Genomic DNA, 25,311 nt, shown 5'->3' with positions numbered 1-25,311 from the left:
CATAATAATATATATAATTCTCCTTATGATTTAAAAGGTTCCTGGATATCCTGCAGTCTAAAAGAACCCCTGCTGAATAAAGAATTATGATACCAATGGGAAAAATAGAGAACAGATCTTCAGTAGAGCAATAAGAATTTAAAATGTAAAAACGTATATAACTAGACTCCAACTAATGTACATATTTCATTTTAAAAGCTAACATATGGATTACGTATTTAGAATTTATTACGTCTTTCTTATAAAAACAATATTAGAAATAATGGCTAGAGACTATAAAACTGTAAGTCTCAAGAGTAGGTGTTCTTTTTATTTGTCTTTGCATCAGAATGACTGATCCAAAAATACAGGATATGCTAGGTTCCCAGGTGACCCATTACAAAACCTATTTTACTCAATAATGTATTTAAATACAAATGCACTAAGAAAACAAGAAGAAACATTAGGGCAATGACAAAGATCAAGTAAACCACAAAATTAAATAATAAAAAAAAAAGAAAAGTAAAAGTAAAATTAATTATCTGTTGCTTGAGAGACAGGCTTATTTAGAAGAGAATATAAGAGTAAATACAGGTATTTAGATATCTCTATTTGAATGTATAGATGACTTTTTGTTGCATGAAATTTCGCTTCAAAATATGTTTCTTGTTAATACAGAATCTCCTATGCTTAGCCATGATTGAGGTCATTTTTGGACCCTAACAATTCATAAACGACCTGGATGGGCAATGGGGATACAATGTTTTGTCTGTAGTGACTGGAAAAGAGCTAAAAGAAGTCGGGAGTGGGGGACACTGTTCAAAGAGGTTTTATATAATGAATGAAATGAATAATTTGTCATTTCTTATATATATCTTAGAATAAAATGTGTTCAAATTAGAATAAAGTAAGCTAGTGTGAACATGAGCAGAGAAAGGTATGGGAACACCATTGCAAAAAAAAAAAAGAGGAAAAGATAGATAAAATTTCTTTTTAGTCATTTCTCTCTCAACATTTTTTATTGTTTGATTTCATGATATTACATTCTTATGGCTTTTCTCCTACACCTCCATTATTATTGCTCTCTTTTGTAAATCCTCTTTCTCTACCTTCTCCTTAAGTGTTGATGTTCCTTGAGTTTTTGTTCCTGACTCACTTCTTTTTACTCAACCCATATCTTTGAATTTTTCATCTGTTATAATTTCAAATGCCATTTATATGTGGTTTATTCTAAAGTCTATTTTCTCCTAAGCAAATCTTCTCTTAAGCTCCAGGCCCATTTTTCCAAATTCCTGTCAGATGTCAACACTTATGTGTCTATTGTACCTTACCTTCAATATATCTAAAATTGAACTCAATTAATCTCAAATTTATTCTTCCCCTTCCAATATGCTCTATCTGGTTTTTTACATCACTGTCCACCTAATTGCTTAAGCTAAAAAAAATGTGCCTTCAATTTCTCTTTTAGATTCACAACTGAATTATCACCAAGTCTGCCAAATTTGTCTCCTCAGTATTTCTTAATCTACTCCATCCTATTTATTCTTACTGCCTCTAGGTCAGGTGTTTTGCTATAAAGATGACATTTTTGATTCTGTTTCTTAGTCATTGTGAGTCACTGTGCTAAAGAAGATGGAGAAACTACATTTTTGGGCCATAAATATAAACTATCAATTGCACATTTTCATATGAATAACACTGAACTCTGATGAAAACCAGATAAAGCCATGCGTAATATGCAAAAGTCAACTGGATATCATTTAATATCTATAGTTTGTAGCCCTACCATATAGGATCAATGGAATTAACTGGCCTTGTCTTCAGAAAAAGACTTGAAGACATTTATATAGCCAAAGCAATGCTGAAGCAATGAAGGAGCAAGCTACAATTTCCCACGTATTATATTAGGTAAAGAGGTAAGCTTTAAACAAGAGACACTGACTACATGCCAACCTCCTCTTTTTTTTTTAAAGTTTGGCATTTGACTCTCTTAAGAGGTGACAACCAAAAGAGGTTCAGCCTGGCAGTCTGAGACTGCAGCTCCAGAGATCCCTTGCTGAAGAAATCTGTCAATAAACAACCTCAGCCAACTGAGAAAGTAATTGTCTCTCCAAAAATGTCTTTAGCCTGAAGAGATTCAGAATTAGGTATATTGCTGAACTAAATCAATATAGGTATACTGAGTAATTGATTTAGACTTGTGATTTTAAACTGGAATCTTACTAAGTTCATCAACAGTATCAGAACATTTAAGAGAAAACTAGGTTTATACAAAATTACCTTAATACTCAGGAAAATTTTCTTTCTTAGTTGGCAACTGAGGTATAAAAAAATCAAATACTGCATATTAAACTTAAATGCAGTTAAAAAGTTTTTAAAAACATAATTTAGTTGTAAAACTGGCTTAGAAGTAAATTTTAAATTCTGCTAAATTTATAAAATAATTTGTATGCAAAAGTAATAGTCAATTCCAGAGTATGAAACCATAAGATAGAAAATCTCTAAATCTAATCAAAAGATTTTAAAGATTAAAGCACTATAAAAATCAGTTAGTGATTCTTTATGGGTAACAACCTCCAGGAATCTTTTATAATCAGTATGTGGATAATAATAATTCAAAGGGTTACAAAAGTATTTAAAAGTAATGATCCTGAAAAAAAATCTGCAGGAATAGATTAACCTGGAGCTCATACTATGTGGTCTTTTACTTCCCAAAGTTAAGATAACTGGATAAAAGATAAATAGGCTACTCTGCCTTAGCTTTTCCAATTAAACTATTGACTGCACTGCTCTTAGGATTAAAAAGGAAAGGACTAAAGAAGGATATGTCTTTTACTGGACTGTGAAAAAGTCTAAAGTTAGAAGACAGGCTAATTAGAAAACTTAATATAATAACTGTACCATCTGAAGTATTAGCACATGTGAATCATAGCTACCTGAAACTGTGGCTTAAAAAACTGTAAAAAATAATTTAAAAATGATTACATATTGTGTATAAATATTCATAAATATGATCGCCCATATCAATGTCTTGAAACAAAATTTTAAGTCCTGTAAGCCCTAACAGTACTGATCTTTCAAATTCTCACATATACACTTAAGCCAAAGCCAAAGGTGATATATGAGTCTTCTAGTTCTATTACATCATATTCCTAAAGGTAGTAAATTAGGAATTTAAAGAAAATACATCTTTGTTTCTTCTGAATCTGCAATTATCATATCTTTGCCATTATTTTCCCTTGCTCCCTTCCCACCCCATGTTCCATACCATCGGACTCAAAATTAGACCCTAAAAAATATATGTTCTGATTTCACTTTCTTCCTATTAAGAAAACAGGCCCATAAGCAATCCTAGGTGACTTTTTAAGTCCATAAATCACTCTACCTATCTTTCAAATACTATGTTCTCAAACTCTGACAAACTAAAACAGAGTTTAAACTGTCTCCACCCACATCCCACTACATTACACCCTCTGCTTCCCCACCCCCAGATGAAGGTTAGGTTGATAAATGGATTTTGGAGATGAAATAAAGCCAGACATCAAATAACTTACTTGAAATCCATCTCTTACCTTCTGTACTTAACCCTGGACTTGATGTGAACTTGGCTACATCAACAATTTTTACAGCAAATTGTTGCCCAGTTTCTCTGTTGATACATCGTCGTACAACACTGAAGGGACCCCTGAAAAAAAAAAGCGAAGTTTAATTTGTTGATTTTCTTAAGTTCCTATTTCCCTTCAACATCTTACTGATATTTCATTGTCTACTATAGCTATAGTTTTCAAAATCAAGTTTAAATAATGTAATTTGAACACATTTTTTCTATAATTCATGAGGTAAGCAAGTCATAATTTGAAATTAAACCAGAAAAATGAAAAACAAATTTGCACTTCAAAATGACTCTAAAAAATTCTAAACAGTATTCTTATATTCAAGGCAAATAACGTTTGTAATATTCTATACATATTATCAACATCTTAAAATAAGAAATCGATCATTAGCAATATACATAGCTTTTATATTTTGAACCAGAAACTTAAGTAATTCTTGACCCCTTCCTCTCATCTTATCCACCACTTTTCTAATCTTCACTAACAAGTCCTATTGAGTTTATCTCCAATATCTCTTAACCCTGTCTGCTTCTTTCCATGTCTGATACCCTGGTCTAAGCTACTACCATTTTCTACCAGAACTACTGAAAAACTTGTTTCTCCAATTCATTTTTGCATTGATGATTTAAAAATGAAAATCTTATATTAGTTTCTGCTTAAAATCCTAAAGAGAGAAGGTATGTGCAATACATACATTTAATTGAAAACTAAATTATATAAATAATTCCTAAGAAAAATAAAAGAAAAACACTCTAATAAAATCTGGGCAAAACACTTGAATAGGTATTTTACAAAGAGAAAGTCCTGCATGATTTGGTCTCCAACAACCACTACAGTCTCACCAGAAGTCACAGAGAAATCCTTAAACTTCAAATCAGAATTGTTCTAAACTGCCATAGAAAAGGAAGTAATTTCTACCAGCAGAACACCACTGGTCATCTTCATTTACCTACCCAGTCCTCTCCTCAATCTGAATTTGTGGCTCTCAATATAGGCCATATAATTGAATCAACTGGGATCAATGATAAAATGCCAAGGCCCAGGCCGAGGCATTAAAACCTACACACATGCACGCACATAGTTCCTTATGATTAGTAGTTATCAAATAAGTGCCTGAACTAAAGATAATCCAAAGATAGATTTGTATATGCTTGAACAGACTATTTAATAATACGGAATGCAATAGCAATAGACTATAGTTTATTTGAAGGCTAGTATGGTTTAAGTCATTAAATACACACATGTACACGTATGCATGTGTGTATTTCCCCCTTCTTAGGAAAAGAAAAGAACAAAACAATGCACCCTTGTTGGTTTTTACAGGTAAAAACAGTATACTTGGATGCATGTGGTAAATCAGCAGATAAAGAATCTTCATTTATACTAGGATACCTGGAATACTGCTTGCCTTAAAGTATGTTTGCCTTTTTTCTTTCAATTAGAGCACAAGCAAAAAAATATAATCTAACCCAGACTTAAACATTTCTCTGAGATCATATGAATTAGTTGATTTCACCATGCCATCATCAGGACATCGATTACACCACAGCTTCAAATCTCTCTTCTGAAGCAACTTAACAAAGCTAACCCAGAAGGAAAAGAAATAGTAATAACATACCTTTCGGAACTCTATAGAAAGAGGACCTTTTTGATAATCACTCAGAACTATTCAAAGATTTTCCTCTATGACAAGATAATATAACGAAGTGAGACAGGACTCCCACAAATGTTTTCACTTTCAATCTAGATGTCTTACTTTTGATCTCTTACCCTGACAATAGCAAGTAATTTTGAGAAAAGCTTAACGTAATTGTTTTTTGTTCACACATAAACCCTTGGGACTCTCTCTCTCTCTATGTTTGTGTAGTGTGCTTCAGTTCACTACATCTTTTTGGAAACTTTCAGAGATCTGTATGTGGGATTATCTGTGGTCAACTGAGTCAATTCTTTAATTTTTCCTGTTTGAACAAAGATGAGGAAGAAAGCATAGCTTCTCCCCTTCCACCCTTTTAGTAATAGTAAAATGAAGAAAGGTAGGAAGAAGGGAGAGAAAAGAGAATACTGAGACCAAAAAAAAAAAAAAGAAAAGAAATATGTTTAAATCTGTGAATAAAAATCAAATCAAATCCTCAATTCTTTACGCTAATTTTATAATGCCAGGCAAAGAAAATGAGTTTATCTATAAATTATTGATGACTCAAAGACAGGTCACAAGTAAAGCATTTTCAAGGGTCTTCTGTCCTTCAGTGACATCCAGAGGGTTGGCAAAGGTGAAACAAATTTAGTACACTAAAAAGGGACTGAAATATATTTTAAGTTTTCTCATGTGTGATTTAATCCATCAAACTATAAACTCAGTGGAATCTGATATTTAAATGAGTATACAGCATCTATAATTTTAGTAGGACTCGATTACATTTATTTGTAATTACAAAGAGGCAGGCTAAAAAAAAATCTGGCTTGGTTTCCCATCTTAAAAAGGGGAATGGGATGTAACAAAACAAAGACAACTGACTGAATGGGAGAAGATATTTGCCTATGACACATCTTATAAGGGTTTAATATCCAAAATTTATAAGGAACTCATATAACTCAACCAAAAAAAAATTCCAATTAAAAAACAAGCAGAAGACCTGAATAGGTATTTCTCCAAAGAGGACATACAGGTGGCCAACAGACATATGAGAAGATGCTCAAGATCACTCATCATCAGAGAAATGCAAATTAAAACCACAATGAAATATCATCTCACACCTGTCAGAAGGGCTATCATCAATAAATCAAAAAACAATAAGTGTTGGCAAGGATGTGGAGAAAAAGGAACCTTCATACACTGTTGGTGGGATTGCAAATTGGTGCAGCCACTATGGAAAACAGTTTGGAGATTCCTCAAAAATTTAAAAATAGAACTACCTATGACCCAGCAATTGCATTTCTGGGTATTTATCCAAAGAAAACCAAAACACTAATTCGAAAAGATTTATGCACCCTCTGTTCACTGCAGTGTTATTCACAATAGCTATGATATGGAAGGAATCTAAGTGCCCATCAATAGACAACTGGATAAAGAAGTTATGGCACATTATACAAAAAAATATTACTCAGCTGTAAAAAATGAAATCTTACTATTTGCAACAACATGGACGGACCTAGAGGACATAACACTAAGTGAAATAAGTCAGATGAGAAAGAGAAATACCATGTGATTTCACTTATATGTAGAATCTAAGGAACAAAATAAACAATGAAAACAGACTCATAGATACAGAAAACAAACTGGTGATTGCTAGATGGAAGGGGGGTTGTGTGAAAAGGTGAAGAGATTAAGAAGTACAAATTGGTAGTTACAAAATAGTCACGGGGATGTGGAGTACAGCATAGAGAATCTAATCGATAATATTGTAATAACTATATGTGGTGCCAGGTAGGTACCAGAGTAATCAGGGGAGATCATTTCATAAATTATATAAATGTTTAACAACTGTGCTGTACACCTGAAATACAAAATAAAATAAAAAGGTGGGATATAATAAAGTATATATAAAATATCTACTATATGAAATTTATTAAATATACTTGAATAGTTTAAGGAGCAGCAAAAATTCAGAAGGCCTAGGTTTCGGTCTGGCCTAAACGTTTTTGATGTTTGAAATTTCATGTTTAAATTTTTTAATCTATAGTACATTCAATTCTTGAGTATTTATGTGGGAGAAATACTGACAGAGATAGTTGTAAGCCATCATCATAAACTACCATCTTTCTCATATTTCCACTAATTCTGGCCAGGGTATTAATCAAAATGGAATAAAATAATTAATGGCATTTCAGATTTGATGAAATATATATTCTTTATTCAGTTCTTTAAGAATACTGAATATTGACTGGGATTGTGGTACTTGAGAAAGGTGGCTGCTTGCAGAATTCTATGTTTTAAGTAAAAGGTCAATTAAACCAGAATATGTTACAAGTGAATATGTTACAATGAATACTGTAATATCTCTAAGGTTTTGAAAAGAATGCAGCTGTATCTCTATGCTGACACAAAATGATCTTTAGTTTTCATTAATGTCAAGAAAGGTTAAGTCTAGGAAATAAAAAATGGTGATACCCAAAGTAACTATATTAGAAAGGTGCTAGAATTAAAAGAAATACTACAGTATGCTGGTTTCCAGGAAATAGGATAGATTTAGCACGTTGCATCTAATTTATTTTCTTCTCCAAACCCTACTAAAACGATATCGAAAAGGTTAAAAAATTTTTTTAAGGACTAGGAGAACAAGAGGCAACAACAGTAATAATCAAAATTGAGAAGCAAGAAAGCAGAGTAATTGTTAACTGGTTTAGCACACATGGGAAAGTTGAATTGCAAAGAGAAAAGAAGAAAAGTTCAGAATCAAACCCATTTACTCTATACAATCCTCAAGAAGCATTTAACTGGTAGCACCAGATATCTTTCAAACTAGAGAGAAAGGGTGAGCTAAAATAACAAGGTCTGAATGAAATCTATTAGAGAGGAAGTTAGAGTCCTGGAGCCCCTCCTTACCTCTTGCCACTGAGTAACTGCTCCACCCTCATCCTCATAGAGGTCCATTCTCTAGAGAGGGTAAAACACCTAGTCTTAGAACTGGGGACACAGGCAGTTGAGGAAGTGGGTACTATATGGAAATCAAGGGGATTATGTGATCACGTCACACAAACTGAATGCAGACAGCCCTAGCCTCTTTTCCCCTTAACAGCAGGGAACATCAGAGCTAAATCTTTACCCTTCAGGCAAGAGAGGAAAGATTTTCTACTGAATATATACCCATCTGAGAAGGAAAGGCCTAAAGATAATGACATGAAGTTGTTCAGACTGCTCAACCAGATCCTCCTCCCTTGAAACCCAAAGTCAGTAAATTCTGCCTGCAAGTTTAGAGCTCTCAACCAGCTTTCAGTCCCTCTACTGCAGCTTTCCAATCTTGGTACTATTGACGTTTTGGACTGCATAGTCCTTGGTTGTGTGAAAATGTCCTGGGCACTGTAGGACACTTAACAGCATCCTCAGCCTCTACCTGCTAGATGCCAGTAGCACTCCCTCACCCAGTTTTGACAACTAAAATATCTCCAGACATTGTTAAATGTCCCCTGGGGGGGGGTGGCGGCGGCAAACTACATCAACTGAGAACTACTGCTCTATTCTTAATCATGAGTAGACAACCAAATTCCCAAGACGTCTGGAGAAGAGTTTCTAATTTTAAAGATATCAAAACAAACAGAAAGAGCAACTTAGAGGAAACAGAGGAAACAAGAAGAAAACTTCAAACTACCATTAATATCCTCAGAAATATATCATAACTATGAAACAAAATCAGAACTTTTGAAAAACAAAAAAAAGGGGCTTTTAACACGTAAAGAAATTTAAAACTCAATACAAGGGCTGGGAGATAAAGTTGAAGAAATATCCCAGAAAGTAGAACAAAAGAACAAAGAAAACAGAGGGAAGGAACTCAAAGGAATAATACAACAAAATTTCACAGAACATAAATCATGAGTTTCCCAAGTTAAAAGGACCCACCGAGTATTCAGCAAAATAGATTAAAAGACCCAGGTCCACATCTCACTGTGAAGTTTAAGAACATTGTGGGCCAGAAGATTTTTAAATTTCCAGAAGTGGGGGTCAGGGTGTTCTGGGAGGGGGGATGATATAGTTCACACACCATGGATCAGGGACTATAATGGCTTCCAATCTCTCAATGGAAACACTAAAAGCAAAAAGACAACAGAGCAACACCTTCAAAATTGTGAAGGAAAATTCTTTCTAGCCTTTAAATCTACATGCAGCAGAAAAATCAATGATCATAAAGGCATTTTCAAAGAGCTCAAATTACTTGCAATGCATAGTTTCTGAAGAAATTATTGTAGCATGTGTCTGCCAAAACAAGAGAGACCAGTAAAAAGGATGCCAAGGGAGAGCAAATAGGAGCTCCAACACAGAAGACATGTAAGGGAACCCCCCTAGGAGTATAAAGGAGGGAGACCTTAGGCTGACAGCTATGTGTCGAGCAGAGGTTAACCAGTTCAGACTGAGAGCTGTTACAGATTCTTACTGCCACTTGTTGGTCACCTTTTTAACCTGAAAACAGAAGGACCAGGTAAGCCAGGATCAGGTTCTTCTGTTTTGCTTTTGCTGACCCTGGGCTGATGAGATTCCTGCTCTTCTCTGCATCCTGGATCTGCAGAGGACTCTTATTTTACTCCACAGCAGCATTCTCCTTTGGCCTATTCCTGAGAGCTGGAGACAGGTCTTGGTGAGCCAAAAAGGAAGAAATGCAGAGTAGCCCATGCCCTAACCACATTCACGCTGGACATTCAGTGCCCAGCAGCCACCCTGCACTGCAGCACCAACATCTTGCCTGTGAAGAGCCCAGTGTACTGGGATTTACTTTGGAGCTTGCCAACTGACTTCCCAGCAGGGGCTCCTATATGTTCTCAGGATATCTGAAGCCAGACTGTGAACAACAGCTTCAGTTTAGCTCCCTTCTCCTTAAAGTTTTCATATAATAGTGGTAATACTGTCCTCTTCCTACACAGCTAAGTTTGTGCTTGCTACTCAGTTTTTAAAGACTAAACAATATACTTTTTAGGGATACATACATAGATGGCAAAGCTATTAAAAAAAAAAAAAGGAATGATTAATTCAAAAGCCAGGACAGTAGTTATGGGTAGAGGGAGGTCATGATTGGGAAGGGGCACACAGGGGCTTTTAAAGGTACTAGTAATATTCTATTCTAATGTGGATGATGGATTCATGAGTTTTCATTTTATTATTATTCCTTTTTATATATACATACACACGCACACTTTCTAAACTCCTCCAATACATATATTTCCCAGTTAAAAATGTTTTTAATGGCTGAGAGGTATAGCCCTAAGATCTTGCTAATCAAAGGAGGTCTTAATTTTTTACATATTTGTATAATATAAATTATTTTAAATGACTTGATAAATATAAATAAAAAACAATGTTTGCATCTCAAACATAACAAAGTCAATATGAATTAATTGTAAATTTACGTCTAACTGAACTAAATTTAAAATAATACTTTAAGTTGGTACATGTAAACTATGTATTTGACATCTGTAAAATACAGTTCTCACCCTATAAGAGGTTTACAAACACATTATGTCTCAGGTAACCTTTGATAAATGGGGTGAACTTCCTATCCACATCACAGTCCTAGAAGCTTCACTACATTTATAATGAATTGTGGCAATGTACCACAAGAGGTGTAGGAAAACTGTGAACAAGAAGAACTAATTAACAAAGGGAAAGAAAAGGGTTGGGGTATTGAAGACGAAAAACAAATTCAAACATACATATACACAAAGTCAATATATAGTCAATCCTCATTATTAATGCTTAACGCAGATTAAGCATTTGAGAATTCACTTACTAAAATTTATTTGTAACCCAAAATCAATACTCACAGCACTTTCATGGTCATTGGCAGATGTGTGCATAACAGTGAAAAATTTGAGTAAACTGACCTGCCCATCACCAGCTAAGGTTGAATTAAGTTGAAACTGCCTACTTGTTTCAGCTCTACAAATATAAACAAGTGTCATTTTTGTTATCTATTTAGTGCATTCTTTTTGTATTTTGTGCTCTTTCCTGGTGATTTTATTGTTTAAAATGGCCCCCAAGTGTAGTACTGAGTATAGTATTGAAGTGCTGTCTTGTGTTCCTAATTGCAAAAAAGGTATGATGTGCCTTACAGAGAACATACATGTGTTAGATAAGCTTCATTCAGACGTGAATCACAGGGCCGCTGGCCATGATTTGTGTTAACAAATCAATGATATGTTTAAATATGGTGTCTTTAAACAGAAATGCACATAAAGCAGGTTTTATATTGATTGGTTGAAGAAAATCAGAGGCTCACAGGAACCTTACCCCTGTATTTCCCCTAGGGGCAATGGTTCAGTATTCACTCATTCAGTGTTTGCAGCAACTTTACAGAACATAACTACTGCAAATAATAAGCATCAACTGTGTGTGTGTACCCACCCTCCCACATATATATGTACATGTGCATTTATACTATGCAATATATATTTATAATATGTAATATTATGTTATATGTATTTACATTAGAATATAAACTAATTTAAATATTTGGTGAATGATGTATCAAAACAAACTAGGAATGAATGAGTCACTGATAAATTTACCATATCACACATTTCTATATAAATTTATAAAATTTTGAGAAATCATGGTACTTCTAGATATTTTTACATCCATTTACTAAACCTGTATATCTTCCTACTATCCTCTGTACTGTTCTGCTGTTAGGATTGAGGGAAATAGTGAGTAGGTAAAAATGAAACACGGCAAAAATATAATGGTAATAATGACATTAGCAGTGTAAGAATAAAATCTTGAAAATGATACTCTATAGACACATAAATGTATATAAAAATGGTATCTAATAAAGATAATGATGGTCTTTTCCTCTTATTTCATCAACACTGTTAGTTTAGCCATTGCCACTAAAGGAGAGCTTAGGCACGTCACTCTATCAGTAAACCCTTTCCTTGTCTTCCTGTTGCTTTGTGGTAGTGATAGGAAGACAGAGCTGTTGTTCTGACAATTTTTTTCTCTTTAATACTTCTGGTATCCACCTGTATCTCTAACACACACACACCTACACGCATACACCAAGCTGGGTACTTTATTTAGGTACCATAACTAAATCAAAGGAAAAGAGTTTGCCTAATCATAACTACTGATAAAGAAATACAGATGAAGTAAAAAATTAACATCGAAGTCTCAGGAACTGTTGCCTAAATGTTAACAATTAAAGACCTGACAAAGAAATTAAGCTCAGGACAATATAGATCATTCCTTGAAAACAGAAAGGGGAGGCTTATTTGAAAAAGTTGGCATGGATCTCTAATATGCTAACAAGAACAAACCTGGCTCAACTGTCAAAGCTGAGTACTTCATAGTTTTAAGACTAGCATTTACTAACTTAGTACTTGTATTAGCATAATTAATACCTCTGTCAAACCTTGATAGTTTAATGAAAAGTTTAGTAGACCTCGCTTTAGATTTTATGTAGCACACCATCCTCTGGTCTGAGTCTACATATGATACATTTACCATTTACTACTTTTATGGGAGGACTGCAGAGCATACATAGCAGTCTCTAGTGATCCAAGAGTTCTGGAAAATTTGATTGATTGTATCTGTGTGTAAATGTTTGAAGGGCTGGGGTTAGAGCCAACGTACTGGGATACGGATTCTTGGTCTTTGTTAGTTCATATATGATGGAGCATGTATCAAGGAAAGTTGCTAAGAGAGGAGAAAAAGATTTTTGTAACAGATAAAAGGAAGGAGAGTACATAAGGAAGAAAGAGATGAACAAGAAAACATATGAAGGACTGTAAGATAAACACATCCCAAAGTAAGAACTATGACTTGTTTTTATATGTTTAGGTCTTTTTAGCTAGATAAATAACTTACACAAATACTGAAGCACATTAAAAAACCTCTATTGATATTTTTATCCCATTCATTTACCTCATTTTCCCCAATGGAAAAAGACCAAAAATACAAAGAACAAATGAAAGAGATTAATAAAGCACTCTTGCCCTCAGGAAATGCCCAATCTAATAGATTGTTGTTGGTATATATACATAATTTTAGTATAATATTAAGGAACAAAGTATTGAAATAGAATAATACTAAGAGTTTATTATCTGTGGATAGGAAGGTGGTCAGAGAAAACCTCTATGAGATAGGGACGTCTAAGAGGGCTTGGAAAAATAAATAGAGTTCTTCAGGCCAACAAGGGAAAGGGGAGGATTCCAGAAATAATTGGTAGTATGTGCAACAGCCTAGAGTCAAGTAAAAACACGGTGTATGCTAAATACTCTAAGCTATTTAGTACTGCTGGTATGAAAAATTGGAGGATGAGAAGTAGCTGAAAAAGGAGAAGAGGGGCCAGAGATCACTGTGACAGAAGTGTGGAGGAGGGTTGAAAAGTAGGTGGGGGCCAGTTAGAAAGTTATCACATTAGTCCAAACAAGAGATCTTAACCAATACAGTAGAGGCAACTGAGAGATACTTAAAGATATATTGACAAGACAAAAGAATAAATGATTAGCTACAGGGTGGTTGGAGGTGAGTTTAAAGAATGACTTACAGATTTATAGAGTGCAATTAGATAGGAAGGGGTCAACAAGTAGATGATGAAGACTTACAGGCCAAGTGTGCTGCTAAGAACTTTATATATATTCTCTTATTATTTATCATAATTTATCACTACTTATCATAATAGCTAATATACTATTAGCCCCCATTTTAGAGATTAGGAAACTGAGGCTAAGATCGGTTACCTAGAGCAAAACGATATTGAAAGGTGGAGTCAAGACCGGAGCCCAGACATATTAAACTCTAAAACCCAAGTTCTCAGTTTTTGGATTCCCTACGAAGCATGAGTGAACAGGAGGTAACTGAAGCTATTGATGTGAATTAGTACTTAAGAGTATAGACCAAAAAGGACAAAAGACAGAGCCCCAGAAAACATGAACATACCCTCTAATCCCACCAGAAAACAAAAAAGAAGTACTAAAGGCAGGCTCTTAGAACATAGCATCTTGCAGAAATACAGACATGAAGACCAAGTGCTAAACTGGGTCTTAGACATGAACAAAGAGGTTTCTCCCCATTCCTTTCAAGGCTGGCACAAGAGAAGTATAATTTTCACTTTTAAATTAAGAGCTGCACAGCCACATTGTTATTTTCTAAATGTGGGACTATATATTAGAAATTTGCCCATTGAAAGTATTTAGTAGAGAAACAACTTTTTAGAAACTCCTGACCTTTTCTACTAGTATTAATGAACTTAAATATTTATACTAGTACTAACATTATTACAATTGTCAAATTCTGTGTGCATAATCTAGTTTTATAATCTGAAACTAATAATTATGGAAGTCTGACAGTATGAAATTACATTGTAAATTATATTTATAAAATGAATATGTTCTATTAATGTCACTGACAGATTGCTTTCCAAATGCTACAGTATCCTATAATAGCATTGTTGCCTGCCATTAATTATAACCCTGCATCTAAGAAATAGGGAATTAATATTTGAACTCAAAAGTTTCTGTCTTCATTAACAGATTTTTTTTTCAATGATACTTCTATAGAGTACTGTTAATCTCTTTCCATTCAGAATCATGTTTTATGGCTCTCCATAAAAAATTAGACCTACTTCCGAATTAAATAAAATTAGCCAATTAAATATGTTAGTGAAAGAAATTGCAAAGCCAGCATACCCCTTCCTCTAGTATTCACTTTAGTTGCATCAGGATTATGCAAATTTTATATAGTAGAACAGAAACAAAAATGTAATTAGCTAACACTCTAAATCAGAGTTTCCCAAATTGATATCTTGTGGAGTCCATAAAGAATTAAGTTTCTCTGTCGAGGAAATTTGGGAAACACCATAAAATACCTACCCCTCATCCGCCTCTGCCCCATATTCACATTGCACATTAGCAGCCAAGTTTGGCAGTTAGGAAATAAGCATCTCTTTCTACCATACTCCACTCCCATCACCCATGTAGCACTTATTAATCATTAGTGTTCCCTGAATAACACTTCGAACAAGATGATCTACGTTGTAATATTTATAATAATAAATTATAAAATTGTAATGGTTATGAATCATTCAGATTTCAAATAACTTTATTTCTGAAACAAATTTCTCCCCCCAAACATGGCATATAAATTTTGTTTAAATTTTTACAGAGATGGGGGTAATTCAATTGTTTGCTTAGTGAAGAATGGAAAAGATTTAACTATGCAATTTAAATGTCTATTCATTAATACTCCCCAAAGTAATTTACTTTTTACAATTGTTAATATAAGCATATTTAGCAGGCAATAATGCAACCCTTGGTCTTCTAACAAATAAACAAAAAAACAGATAACCAAAAGGCAAAGCATACAAAGGAAATAAATATTTATACCCAATTACCCAGCTCAGTGCAGGGCAGCAGAAAATTCGTTTTGAATCATAATTATAGTAATCAATTTCTAGGTCTAAAGACGTAAAGAAGATGATCTGGAAAATAATTAGTTTAGTGGGAAAAAAAATGAGAAAATAAGAGTATAAAATAAATGGATATAACTGTTTAGGCCAGATAGTAAAATTGAATATTCAAACAGTTGGAGAATTTTTTATATTCGGTAAGAAACCAAAGTCCTTATATGTTACAGAGTATGCAAGTTAGTAATGCTCACTTTTAACCTGTTTCCCAAGGATGGATCAAACTTTCAGTACTCATGTAAGGACTTCCTTTTAAACAATAAGGAACACACACAAATGTGATGTGTGTGTGTGTATCACAAATGTACTTACAATGCTATTTTGTTGGTCTGCTTCATTCTTCTGGTGTTGCTGGGGGCTCCCAGTTAATCCCCGCAGATGCTATCTGCAGGGATGAAAGGTGCTTCCTGGGGACACTTGCTATCCCTGGGCAACTTTCAGAGAGAGGAGGTCAGAAGCTACAGGGCCCACGTCTCCTTCTACCATGGTGTGGAGCACAGGGAGACACACTGCTGATGGTGCTGCTGCCGTTCACATCACCACCACTGCCTACAGATCAGATCGCCCATTGGGGCTGGTTGTGGAGTGGAGGCTGGTATGGCCTGGCCTTTACTCTTGTTACTGCTGTTGGGAGACCAGACAACTGGGGCCTGGGTTGTGGCACGGGGGCTGAAATAGTCAGGACTTTGCTGCTGCTGGCAGATCAAACCACGCACCAGGGCCCTGGTTGTGTAGCAGGGCCTGGGATGCCCAGGGACTTCGCTGCTTCTGCTGGGGCTGTGGGCAGATCAGACTGCCTACCGGGCTCCAGGTAGTAGAGCCTGACTAGGTCTCAGGCTTTTGTTCACCCAGTAAACTCACCATATTGTCATTACTCAAGTGCTGAGGTTCCTAGCTTTCTTTCCATTTTCAGAGTCCTTTTATTGCTTTCAGTTGAATAATTTCCAGGGCATTTAGTTGTATTTATAGGGGAGGGGCAGGGAAAAGTGAGTCTACACCATCTTGTCTTAGAAGTGAAAGCCGGTGCATTTTCAACCTCTTTCATTCTACTTAGCATTAGGAGTCTTTTCTATTCAAAATTAGGGGACAAGCTACAGTTCTTTAATGTCCAATGTATTCAGTTAAAAAGAGTAGTCATTAAACTCATTAGATCCATAATATATCCATGAATCCTGGCTCAGAATTTTAGGGTCTCAAACAGGTAGCTGATGTTTCTCAACCTTTTGGGGTTTGAAGAATACCGAACTAGCCAAAGTATACTAGAATAGGGGTGCCTTTCTGTTGTCCCAGATGCATGTATGCACACATGCACATGCACACAAACACATACACTCACTCACTCTGACAGCCTTCCTAAGTCTAAAAGGAGATCTAAGATATCAGAGTCTATTTAGCATATTTCAGTCATGGCACATTATTTGGGAAATGGTGTTTTAAATAATGGTCTCATTATTTGGCCTTACATATTACAGAAAGTGAGGAAAGTTAGGAATTATAGTAATCTACGAAAATAACGTTATGCATAACTGAAAGTCAATTTTTTAAATTAAAAATCGTTGGGGTGACATTGATTAAAAATCTCAAATAAGTTTCAAGTGTATCATTCAATAGTAAGTCATATACATATTGCATTGTGTGTTCACCATCCAGAGTTAGATTTCCTGCCATCATCAAATATTTGACCCCTTTTACCCTTATATACCTCTCCCTCTCCACTTCCCTCTGGTAACCACTAATCCACTGTCCATGTCCCTGAGTGATATCATGTGGTTTTCAACTTTTTCTATCTGACTTATTTTGCTTAGGATGATTATCTCAAGATCCATCCATGTTGTCGCAAATGGCAGTATTTAACCCTTTCTTATGGCTGAGTAATATTCCATTGTATATATGTACCACAGCTTCTTTATCCAATCATCTATCATAGGACACTTCGGTTGTTTCCATGTGCTGGCCACTGTGAATAATGCTACTATGAACATCAGGGTGCATATATCTTTTTGGATAGATGTTTTCAAGTTTTTTGGGTAAATACCCAGAAGAAGGATTACTGGATCATATGGTAATTCTATTCTTAGATTTTTGAGGAAACACCTTACTGTTTTCCATAGTGGCTGTACCAATTTGCAATTCCACCAGCAGTGTATGAAGTTTCCTTTCCCCCCACATCCTTTTCAGCACTTGTGAAAGTCTCCTTTTAACAAAGGATCTATTTCTTGTATCTCTCTAGCATGTAGAACTATGCCTGACATTATGCTACTGAAGACTAAGAAAATGCTTTCTGGATGGACAAATGGACAGATAAACCCACTTTAAGATACAGAAACATGGGTTTCATCTTTAAGAAACTTACATTATATTTCAGTTATTCTAAACTTATAGCTCTTGAATAGCTTTTATAGCTCTTTAATTTCTTAGAAGAGATTTACATATCTAATAGTAATAAAAATTTTAATTTGTCAATATCAATTACTGAAAGATGAACAAAAGTTGTAAAAATCATATAACATGCTAATTAATTTTTGAATACTTCTTCGAAAATAAATTCTTTTGTTTTGTTGTACTTCTGGGTATTTATCCAAAGAAAACCAAAACAATAATTCATAAAGATCTATGCACTCCAATATTCATGGCAGCACAATTTACAATAGTCAAGATATGGAAGCAACCTAAATGCCCATCAACAGATGACTGGATAAAGAAATTATCGTTCATACATACAATAGAATATTACTGAACCATTAAAAAAATGAAATCCTACCATTTGCAACGACATGGATGGACCTAGAGGTTATTATGCTGAGTGAAATAAGTCAGACGGAGAAAGATAAATACCATATGATTTCACTTATATGTGGAATCTAAGGCACAAAAGAACAAACTAATCAACAACAGACTCACAAATATAGTGGACAATCTGGTGATGGAGGGGGGAGGGTGCGGGGCTGGGAGAATGGGGTGAAGGGTTAGTAGTTGATAGTTGGTCATGGGGATGGGGAGCACGGCAGAGGGAATGCAATTAGCATTAATATGAAGGCTAGGTGGAAGGCCAGGGAACAGAGGGAGCAATTGGGGGAATTGTTTTATGAACTATATAGATGTCTAACCAATGTACTGTATACTTGAAACTAATTTAATAATTTTTTTTAAAAAAAGCAAACTAAAGACAAATACAAACTGAAAGTCTGAGTCATATCAGGCCCACACTAAACAAATTTCTAAAGGATACTTCAGGCAGGAAGAAAACTACCCCAGATAAAACATCAGAGATGCAGCAAAGAGGAAACACCTTACTGTGGAGACAAAAGTAAGACATAAATATGGGGGTAAATCTATATAAATACTGAATGTGTAAAAACAACAATAATGATGTCTTGTGGGTTTACAAATATAGAGAGAATTAAAATGTATGATAAATATTAACATATAAACCAAGAAGAGATAAAATTAAAATGTCCTAAGATCTTTACACTGGCTGAGATTAAGAGTAATGAGACTTAATATGACACTTTGTAAGTACATAATAACATGATGTTATTTTAATTGTAACCACTAAAGAACTGAAACAGTTTCTAAAGTCCAAAGTAACTGGGGGAGGGAATGGAGTGATAAAAAACAATCACATAAGAGAGAAAATAAAAAATAAAATAGAAAAGGTAGGACAAGCAAAGTACAACATAAGAGATTTAAACTCAAATATATTACTGCTATATGCCGGGAGTATGAAAAAATAAACACAAATCAGTAAGCAAATTAATAATGTATTGAGTCTACGGCCATGCCATCCTGAACATGTCTGATCTCGTCTGATCTCAGAAGCTAGGCAGGGTCGGGCCTGGTTAGTACTTAGATGGGAGACCACCTAGGAAGACCACGTGCTGTAGGCATAAAAAAAAAGTGTATTGAAAGGGGATGAGTCTACAGCAAAAAAGGATGTCAAGGAATTGGAAATACTCAGGTGTGTTTGGGACAGGTTTTAGTATTAATAGGGTAGTCAGGGTAGGCCTCCAAGCAAAGCCTCCTTCTCTCTCTATAGTTGACCTAAAGGCACATACCTCCAGCCACAGCTCTGGGGCTACCATTGTGGGGACCATTATTTTCAATGTATTATATTCCTCCCACACTTGTTACCCCTCCATTCCCTTGAGGGCTTCTGAGTTATTTCATCCTGGATTTGCCCTGATGATCACAAGAACAGCAGCATTACTATTTATACCTATTGCTTGCCAAGCATTCTACTAGGTGCTTCACAAAGGTCTCATGCAATTTTCTTAATAGCTCTAGAAGAAAGACACTATTATTCCCATTTTACAGATAAGAGCATTAACTTTAAAATCTTATTCAGTTGCCTACAGTTAATATATTGCAGAGCTAGGATTTTAATGTAAAACCTGCCTGGCTGTTAAGGTCTGTGGGCTTTCCACTATCCATGCTGTACCTTGTGCCAACCATTATTGCCAAGAATAAGGAAAAGTGGATTTAGAAGGTAAAAACTCAGCAAATGATCAGTAGGTGCCATTAGATACATTAAAGACACTTAATAAGCCTTTGACTGACTGACTGAGGAGATTTTATGATCAAGAACCAGCTAAATAATAATGCTCAGAGAACTGGGTTTACAGGCTAGAGTGGGAAGTCAGTGTAGTCACTTTCAACAGGTATGTTTCCTGTCACCTTTTTGGACCTACTCTTGCCTTGCTTTGGCATATAATGTTTCTTTTCTTTCTTCTTGTCATCCTGAGCATGTCCAAGAAATTTTAGTTTTTCTTAGTCTGTAGGTAATACTCTGTGTTTTCCTGTCTCATTCCCATTCCCTAAGTTAAAATGTTTTGATTCTACTTCTTGTATTGTATGCTGGCTGATTTTTCCCAAACAACAAAAATTTAAAGTCTAGGAAACAGGAAAGTCGAATTAACTTCTCCAGGCATGATGGTTTTTACAAATTCTTATGCAATACCAAATTCTGTCAAGTCAGCCATGCTACACTCAGAGAAAAGAGATCTCCCTGTCACCATACCAGGAGTACCCTGAAAACCCTCAATCAGACCTGAACGAAGTCTTTTTGTTTTGGGAGAAGAAATGATATTGGAAGAGGGGGCATGCTCTCTAATTGTTAGAAGAAAAATAAGAATGACGCCTACAGGCTGTATTAGGTTATTGTTGCATAACAAATTATCACATATTTAGCAGTCTAAAACAACAGCCATTCATGATTATCAGTTTCTGTAGGTCAGGAGTCCATTTAGTTTAGCTAAATTCTCTGCTTAGGGTCTCACAGGCTGATATCAAGGTGTGAGAAGCTCTTATCTAGAGGCTCTGGGGAAGAATCCACTTCTGAGATAATCCAGGTTGTTGGCAGACTTCAGTTCCTATGGCCGTAGGACTAAAGGTCCATTTCTTTGCTGGCCATTAGCCAGGCTCAGAGCTCCTAGAGACCACCTGCATTCCTTGCCAGGCAGCCCCTTCCTTTTTTAAGCTAGCAATGGAGAATCTCTCTTGCAGCAACTCTCTCTCTCTTGATTCAAATCTCTTTCTTTAGGCAATCTCATTTAAATTAGCCCTCTTTACTAAAATTTATTTAAAAAAATTATACCACTTCCATTAACAGTATGGAAAACAGTATCACTTTACCATAAATAGATGGTGACCTTAAAAATAAGTAGAACTAAAACAATAGTGCTATAAAATTCTAGGAAGGTACTGTCACCTTCCTTCTAAATGCTGTGAGCTTCAGGACTCTCTCGCTTAGGAAAAATAAGAGGCTATGCTGGTTATTAATGTTACATTAAAACCAAACATACTTTCTCAAAATTATTAGAGTAATCAGAAAGACTGAAAGAAGACTATAGAGAATTCTTTGTTTATTATTGTTTACTTAAGATTTGCTAGGGTACCTACCACCTAAAATACAGCTTACCAAAATACCTGTCCCACACTTTAGGAAATACTACCTTAAGCCCTGGTTAGAAATTTGGACTGAAAGATAAGTGGTATAGGGTTTCCCTAAAGGATTTTAAATACCGTATGATAGTAAAGACTAAACAAACAAAAAGACCATAATCAGACTGAACCTAAAAAGAGTGTGGTTAATGAATTGCCCTGAATTCAGATACATATACATTCCTTGGAGCTTCCAAAGGCACAATGACCCACATACATCTATCTCTACATATTGCTGCCACTTCTACTCTCTTTGAAAGCAATATTATTCTGTCTTGCTCAGACTGCATTCCTTTATGAATTCTTAAAAAAGAAATTATGGTGTACCTAAAAGACCTGGCAACAATATCATTTAGATCAGGACTCAGCTAACTACAGGGCACAAGCCAAATTCAGGCTGCCACTTGTTTCAGTAAATACAGTTTTATTGAAATATAGCCACATGCATTTGTTTACATAGTATCTGCTTTTTTGCTACAACAGCAGAGCTGAGTGGTTGTGACAGAAACTGTATGGCCTTGAAAAGACTAAAATATTTACTCTATGGCACTTTACAGAAATAGGTTGCCTACCTCTCACTTAAGATGTTCCCAAGTGTTGATCTCAATCATATAACATGTTCAGGTTTCAGATTATGTTAAATTATTATGTTTCTTATCTCTTCAATTCTATTACAGGTAAATTCGGCATGTCAATTCTTCTTAGAATAAGGAATTGTACTTGTCGAAAAAGTGATACTGCATTTCCAAGATTATCAGAGTCTAGATCTCAAGGAACATCGCTACCTATGCTCCTCTGGCTTTTCTTAAATATTTTATTCACCTCATCACCAAGAGATCATTCTAAATAGTAAGTCAGAACACCTCTTATGATACTGATCTTTTAAAATAAAACTTTACTTTTTTACAATAGTTTTGGATTTTCAAAAAAATTACAAAGATAATACATAGAGTTCCCCTATCCCCTGTCTGCAGTTCCCCTATCATTAACATCTTCCATTGGAATAGTACATTTGTTACAATTAGTGAATCAATACTGATACATCAGCATTAACTAAAGTCCATTCTTTATTCAGATTTCCTTAGTTTTTAATCTAAATGTTCTTTTTTCTGTTCCAGGATCACACATAGCATTTAGTCAGATCTTCTTAGGCTCCTCTTGGCTGTGACATTTTCTCAAACTTAACTTGTTTTTGATGACCTTGGCAGTTTTGAGGAGTACTGTTCAAGTGATTTGCAGAATTTTCTTGAATGGAATTTCTCTGATGTTTTTCCCATGATCAGACTGGAGTTATGTGTTTTGGGGAAGAAGACCACAGAGGTAAAGTGTCACTTTATCACATCATATCAAAGGTATATACTGTCAACATGACTTATCACTGTTGTTGACGACCTTGGTTATGTGGTTGACATAGTTTTTGTCAGGTTTCTCCGATAAAGTTATTTTTTCCCCTCCCTTTTCAAATTGTAGTCTTTGGAAGGAAGTTGTTCTGTTCAGTCCACATGTACTGTATTTCTTAGTTATTAGACTTTAATAAGTGACTTATTTTAATAAGTGACTTACTTGAATCAATATTCATGTAAAAGTAAAAATAGGAAACAGCTAAAATTTTCTACTTGCCACACAAACTGTATTTACATATTTGGATGAAATTAACACCATAAGGGTCTTTAATTTTCTTCAGTCATAGTACTCTGGCAATTCTTATAAAGATTCATTGTTTTTGAAGGCATGTCATAGAGTGGAGAAATATTATAATTTCCCAATTAAATAAGTCAAAATCTCCACAAGTAACTACTCCTTGGGCAAAAGACCTAACAAAATGTGACTGATTCTGGACTATTTTTTCTGTCGACCACTTTTATCCCATGTAGTACAAAGTAAATGAGCCAACACCATCTCACAACCCAATGATACTTCCTTCTCTACGAACTGTAAAATGAAAACAGTTAAGTTTTGTGAAGAAAACAACTAAGAATTATTGGCTGAGTTATGTTGTCCTTTGTTGGTACCCTTTCTTAGGGCTATGATAATCGAGCCAGAACACAATAACATTAAAATCAGTAGATCCCAATTCCCCTAGCAGCTAAGACCTGGCTGCTGAAGTACAATCATTACTAAAGTGAACTTAATAAGTGGAAGAAGTTTTTGCTAATCCTTTCCAGGCTGGTTCTGGGCTGAAATGAGGCATTCCAGATCCCCTCTCCTCACTCAGCGCTGGCCAGTGACCCTCTCTTCCTCTGTGCTGGCTACCACTAATCACCAACAACACAAGCAATCTTAAAGGATGTCCCTTAAAGAGAGACTCCAGAAAGAAAGCCCTCTAGAAGCAGCTCATAGAGGACTCTGTTAGCCAGTTACTTCCCCACTGCCAAGAGATGGGCATTTACAGGCAAACAAGAGTGGAGATCAGAATCCACAGGACTCAGGGAGGGGGCAGATTTGTTGACAAGGACAAATGTTACTCAACAGCTGAGAAAGTTCAAATCTACTCCATGGAACCCATCTAGAACTAATCCTGTATAAGATATCTAACACATTAGCTGAGGTCATGGGTTCACTCACTATTTCCTCCCATGTCCTCATATGATCAAATACTTCATAGTTGAAGATTAAAATAAATGAAAAGCTTACAGAAAAATGCTATTGTCAGAGGCGATGACAAACAAAAGGATTGAAATGATGCCATTTGAACACTAACCAAATTATAAAATTTCAGAATTCTTTATCCAAATTATTTAGTTGTTCTGGTACTAAATTTTAGCAAAAAGAAGAAATAAATATTTTTGACCTTGACCCAACTCTGAGCTCACTCAAGGAATAGCCTTAGAAGAAAATGCAAAGTTGATGTTGACCTTGCTTTCTTCATTGGGAAAAAGTGAGAATCCAATTATGTTGCCTAGAAAGACATTTATACTGCTTAACATTAATTGCTCCCAACAAAAAGCTTGTACTGAAGTAAAAGGTGAAAAATGCATACCAAGAACCAAGACTTTAAAATAGTACATCTGGTGTGCAAGTCATTGTAGGGCTGCAGGCAATTAGGGTTTCTTCAAACATCTTTGACAGAGCCAGCTATAATAGAGGAGAAGAAATGAGTTCCATGCACAGTCCTATTTTTATTTTGGTTGTAACATTATTAGTAAATAACACTGAAAGCACTGAACAAAAAAGAATTTATCGGTTGAAAAAATTATGGTCTACAATTCTTTCTGGAGAACACATCAAAAAAGCAATTACCCTTCCATTTGTAGAAAAATTCTGGTACTTCCATAGTACACAAATGCAGTTACTGTTCTTAATGAGATTGTTTTTTGTTACTTCCATAAAACAGACTGGATTTTTGAGCTTGTTTTATACTTCTGATTTACTACAAATACTTAGCTAATACGTAATGCAAACAATCCAAAGTACTATACACATCTGCTGCTTTCATTTCTTGAACACATAAAATGGATCTCAATACCAGCTAAGAAAATCACATTAGGCTAAAAATGTACTATAGTTAATATACTATTGATCAAGATTAATAATTCTTTTTGAAAGAGATCACTCAGTTGAAACCTTAACTCTAGTGGGTAAAATGTATTACAGTGATCAGAAAATAAAGATGGTTGTGATGATCAGTGGAACTAGCAAAGGCTACTACTTCAACTATTGCTCAAGACATT

General features: G+C 35.1%; 1 protein-coding gene and 1 pseudogene across 5 annotated transcripts in view; one reads left to right on the top strand and one right to left on the bottom strand.

The window, feature by feature from the left end:
* Positions 1–25,311, bottom strand: part of CASK (calcium/calmodulin dependent serine protein kinase) — a 385,645-nt gene that overhangs the window by 306,617 nt on the left and 53,717 nt on the right. For 3 of the 5 annotated variants that reach the window (XM_015594375.2, XM_015594376.2, XM_015594377.2), the window contains exon 2: positions 3,534–3,664. In XM_015594375.2, coding sequence (XP_015449861.1) covers positions 3,534–3,664 — 131 coding nt within the window. The remainder of the gene's footprint in view (positions 1–3,533; positions 3,665–25,311) is intronic. The other 2 variants (XM_006918246.3, XM_006918247.3) reach the window with 1 other exon arrangement.
* LOC112484918 lies at positions 19,469–19,587 on the top strand (annotated as a pseudogene).

Source organism: Pteropus alecto, unplaced genomic scaffold (genome assembly GCF_000325575.1).
Source record: "Pteropus alecto unplaced genomic scaffold, ASM32557v1 scaffold28, whole genome shotgun sequence".
Taxonomy (NCBI): domain Eukaryota; kingdom Metazoa; phylum Chordata; class Mammalia; order Chiroptera; family Pteropodidae; genus Pteropus; species Pteropus alecto.
Note: the sequence above shows the minus strand (reverse complement) of the source record. Positions and strands in the feature narration are given on the sequence as shown.